Consider the following 5,105-nt stretch of genomic DNA (forward strand, 5'->3'; position numbering starts at 1 on the left):
GAATGAAATGTAATTCCAGAATCCTTTTAAAACATCTATTGGTTAGATGAATTTATATGAATCTGCTCTTTACTTTTGGAATAGTAGACTAGTAGTTAGTCTGTTGGACCTCCTTGTAGCGGAAGTACTTTCTGTCACTCTGTGCTAGAGAGTCGGCTGTTTATTTGTATATATTGTTTATTCCTTCTACTTGATCACTGGGACCATGGAGATCAGTGGAATCACGGATTCTGGCAAGGATGTGCCAGTTGAACCCTAAACTAAGCAAGTTCCTTCTCTATCACTTCTCTGTGACTGAGGGGCGGGGGGTGTCTATGACATTTTGCTGAGGCCAGCTCGCCGCAGGACAACTTGCTAATATCAAAGAAACGGTGGAATGGAATCATTAAAGAAAGGATGCAAAAGGAGGGACAGAATGAAATGTGAATGGCAAAAGTGAAAATATTTTTTTAAAATTTATTTTAAATAATTAGATAGAATTGTAAAATTGTCCTGCAGTGAGTTGGCCCCACGGCGAGTTAGCTGTGGCAAGTTGTCCCGTTCCCGCCTCAGGGGCAGAGTGTAGCTTAGCAGGAAGGCAAATTACTTGGACCCTGAAGCTCCTGAGGTCAGCAGGTCGTACGGCATTGATTTCAGAGGCTGCCTTTGCCTCCAGGAAGGAATTGCAAGTGACAGCAGTTCCTTCACACATGCTCTGTACCGTGGATGGTGTGTTTACATCTTCCAGGAATGAATTCAAGGAGAATACTACTACTGCCCCTGACTCCAATGATTGTGCGACTCCTCCTGATCTGGCTCCTAGAGTAGAGGTATGTTTCATCTTTGTGGGGAGTAGTGTGTGGGTCTTTAGAAGCATAAAATGAGAAGTCCCAGGCAAATAGCTTGTATTAAACAGAGCAGTAATTACTTGGTTCCTGGGATAGATTCCTGGGACAGAATAATATTTAGAGTTTAATATTAAAAATGAGTTGTGCAATATCTGTGAATGTGTCCCAGTCCCCCGATTTTGCACGTAGGCACAGCAGGGGTTATGAAAATGGCAAATGAGATCTTGGCAAATGAGATCTTTTTCATGGGGGGATTTTCACTATTAAGTGAGGGGAAAAAGGCTAAGAAAGGGAAGAAAAGTCCTCATTTCCAATCTAGACAGATTCCACTCTTTCCAATATAAAGACTCTTAAAATATTATCCCAAATATAAATATATGGTCTTCCCTTCATTAAACCATAATTTGGTATTATGTATAGAAACCTTTAGATTGTGAGAAAAAATGTTGGAATTGGCAATAAAAATCTGACGTTATTTTAAAATAGTAATTAAAACGCTAAAATATTAATCAGTTTAGAATGGTGAGAACCACAGTAGGAGGAGAAAGCCATTCGCATGAATTTATATTATAAGCAAATCCTGTTTTTAAAGGCATTTTTCAAAGATGGAAGTGCCAGTTACTTTATAAAATTGTGGAAAAAAATATAGAAAAACTGTTTTACATGTAATTTAAGGCCACCAGTGTGTGTATTCTGTGTTACAAGACTTAAGAAGCAGTTTGGTGTATCAATTAAGGAGTGGAGACTGGAGCATCATGAGTTCTAATCCACCCTTAAGCACAGGATCAATTCACTCTTTCTCAGCCCAACCCACCTCACAGGATGGTTGTCCTAGGAGGAGGAGGAACTGATTTATATACTGACTTAAATTGTACAAAATAAAGGTGGGTTATAAATCTGATAAATAAATTAGTGAATGCATTGCTTCAATTCATACTGTGACTATATTAAAGACTAAAATGTGCATGGTAAAGTGAAACAATGCCATTGGGCAGCACTCATAAACATCAGTCATAAGCTTGCAGCTTTTGCCAACATGGATGAAACCTTACACAACATTCTGCAACTTTCTCTGTCATGGAGCCTGACTTAACTATTCCATTTTTCAGAGCTCCTCTGAGAGCATGGAGATTTTGTTGACATCACAGACGAAGAATTTAATTGACTTCACGGAAGCCACGCCTCAGGTAAGAGTAAAAAATTAAAATGTAGCGCTGTTTCATTGTATAATTTAAAAATATAATTAGTACTTCCATTGTCTCTACCTAACTCTTTTTCAACTTTCAGTAACGCTTGTTTGAGCTGGTGTGTCATGATCAGTTTAGTTGATATGGCACTTGGCCAATAAGGTTATAGTATAATATTATGAGTTTTTAATCTTTCTTTTACTTTTAGGTATCTTCATCAATAATTGCGCCCAGGTGGCTGGTGCCAGTAAGTTATCGAATAATCCTTACAATTTTCATATTGTTATGTCCATTATTATTAGTAACAGTCATTCAACTGTTGTTAAAAGTGGTACAAATTACCATTGATTTATATAGTTTCAAAAAATCTGTCATTTCTATTGCATGGTGGATAGTAAACATTTTCAGCTTTATCAAAAGAAACTACCACCTAGAACTGTTACTAATAATTCTTCTGAAGAAGGCAGGACTTCCACCTCTATTCTCCAGTCAAGTTCCTTCCTTGTGGTTATGATTGAAAATTATTCCCCTTACTAATCCACAACTGTTTGGAGGATCTGTATATTCTGACCTGTTTCCAGGCTACTTTCTCCCTTGAAGAGTGCTTGAAGATGACCAGTTCAAGGGCTACGTCAGGCTTTGCACTTAAGGTTACACTCCAAATGCATAACTAGGTGTCACCCTAATTTGGGAGGTTTTTAATGGGTATGGTAAGGTTTTTTTTGAGATTCAAGAACTCATTTTGCTCCTTCCCTAACCATCTCTCAAAACTGAAAATGATGCTAAAACATTTGACGCTACTTATTTTGGATGCCATATTTCACTCCCAGAAAATCCCCTTCTGATATGTCCTGGTTGTTAATGGTTTTTCTAAATTTTATCTTGGCTATTATCCCAATTTAGATTGGTCATTGTCCCAACCATTGTATCTCACCAATCAGAAGGAAAAGCTATGAAGGAGAAGGTAGCCTGAAGGAAAGAATTCAGGGGCAAGGGGTAAACTGAGCATTTATTTCACATATCAATCCTTTTCTGCTGTGGCATTTGCAACACCTTGATAAGACATGTAGAGCCTTGGTGGAGCAGAGGGCTAATGCCTCCTTAAGTAACACCAGCTGCCTGCAATTAGTGCAGGTTCGCATCCCACCAGGCTCAAGGTTGACTCAGCCTTCCATCCTTCCGAGGTAGGTAAAATGAGGACCCAGATTGTTGGGGGCAATTAAGCTGACTTTGTAATAATGCCGCTTGGGGTGTGTGTGAAAGCCCTAACAAGCAGGCATATACATAGAATGAAGGCTACTGCTAAGTTTGTAAGCCGCCCTGAGTCTTCGGAGAAGGGCGGGGTATAAATGGAATTTAAAAAAAATGTCCATTTGCTGACACGTATCAAAACAACTGTACTTAAATCACCTTTCTGACTTTCCTTTGGTTTTCTTTATAGAGTGGACTGACTTCAAATGGACCTCTGGGGAACGATTTTGCCTTATCTCTTAAGACAACTAAAACAAACACTGAAGCCCCATTGGTTACTGACCCATCACCTCCATTGTACCTCTCCGAAATCACACCCAGGTAAGGATTTTCTTTTCGTGAAATTAAAACAACCCTCCCTTGCCCTGCCTGTTATCTTCCACATGTTCCAGCCAGCTGGTTGTTGTGGGAAGAGAAGTCTACACCACTAAGAGCACACCAGTTTGAGGAACAGTAGAATGCTGAAGGAATTGTACAAGTTCTAGATTATTGTATAACTTCCGTCCATGTCTTATATAACTTCTACAAAACAATACCTACTGGATTCTTATTAATCCGGTACTTCTGTTAGGGGTTGTGTGTTCTGTACCAGCCTGCTACCGGCCCTGCAGAAAAGGCAACCCCTTTACAAACGGCAAGAGGCTGGAAAAACGTCTGCCAAATTTATTACTAACAAAAACAAACAAGACACGAACCAAGATACAGGAGCTTTGAAACACTATCTGAGCGGTTGCTTTCAGCAAACCAGCCCTCCCCAAACATTCCCTTTATAAAGAGTTCAGGGCGTGGCTTCTCTCCTTCCGAGAAGCCCCATTGCCTTCCTCTGTTTACTCCTACTTGACTGTCTCTTGCGTCGGGCGTCCTTGAACAGGGCCAGCTGTGGGTCATCTTCATCCACACTGTCAGGCTCACACAGCTGGGTCTCCATGGTGACCAAGTGGGAGGGGCCTGCCTGAGGGCTATCATCAGCAAGATCTTCAACCCCCTCAGCAAGGTCTTCAACACCCCCCTCCTCCTCTGAGTCGTCCGACCCAACTGCCGAACCCACAGGCTGACCCTGAATCACAACATTGTGAACACTATAGTATGTTGCAATTCCCAAGCAGTCTGTTAAGTCTACCAAGTTTCACTAGTAATTTTCTGGTCCTCTTTGTGACTCAACTTGAGCAATGTTCATAACTTCACAGAAAATATCTAATGTTCCATTTACAGCGAGCAATTTCATTAAGATGTTTTGAGAGGTGGGATGTCATTGGGTATAGGATACAACGATCCCTCTGTTCATAAATGCCCTTTAAACTGCATTTCCTCTGTGTATTGTAAACTTTAAATTACAGTGTTTCTGAAAGGTAATGTGAATATTGGATGACCTTGTGTAGCTGCAGGGCTGAGGCTTAAGAATAAAAGGCTAGAGATACCCAACCCTTACTCCAAGACACCTCCAGCATTGGCCTTGGTTGCCTCCTCCACGGAGGTTGGAGGAGAACCTTTGCTCTCTTTTCCACCCCACCAACGCAGGCATGGAGCCTTCTTGACTCGTTTCCCTCCTGCCAGAGAATTGATTGCATTTCCCCCAAAATTTTGTCCACCTGGAGTAGGCTGTGAATATCTCCTTTGGTTACATAATGAGGTGAGCATCTCTCAGGGAGACTCTGCTTAAAACCTATAGCTCCTTCCCAGGGAATATCTACCTTGGGAATGCTAGATGACATCACAACATGTTTGAAATTGCTTTCCACTTGACCATGAAGTTAACTTCAGTCAGGTATGATTCCAAGATGGGCTTTCTGTTCATCATCCACCCAAGATTATGTATATATATATTTTTTTTTCTTTCCAG

The 5,105-nt window shown here is 40.7% G+C and overlaps 1 protein-coding gene across 1 annotated transcript in view; it reads left to right on the forward strand.

The window, feature by feature from the left end:
• Nucleotides 1-5,105, forward strand: part of EPB41L5 (erythrocyte membrane protein band 4.1 like 5) — a 69,509-nt gene that overhangs the window by 60,942 nt on the left and 3,462 nt on the right. The window contains exons 22-25 of the mRNA XM_081343274.1: nt 728-824; nt 1,937-2,014; nt 2,223-2,261; nt 3,456-3,586. Of these exons, the coding sequence (XP_081199400.1) occupies nt 728-824; nt 1,937-2,014; nt 2,223-2,261; nt 3,456-3,586 (345 nt within the window). The remainder of the gene's footprint in view (nt 1-727; nt 825-1,936; nt 2,015-2,222; nt 2,262-3,455; nt 3,587-5,105) is intronic.

This window comes from Vipera berus (assembly GCF_964194415.1).
Source record: "Vipera berus genome assembly, chromosome: 1".
Taxonomy (NCBI): Eukaryota; Metazoa; Chordata; class Lepidosauria; order Squamata; family Viperidae; genus Vipera; species Vipera berus.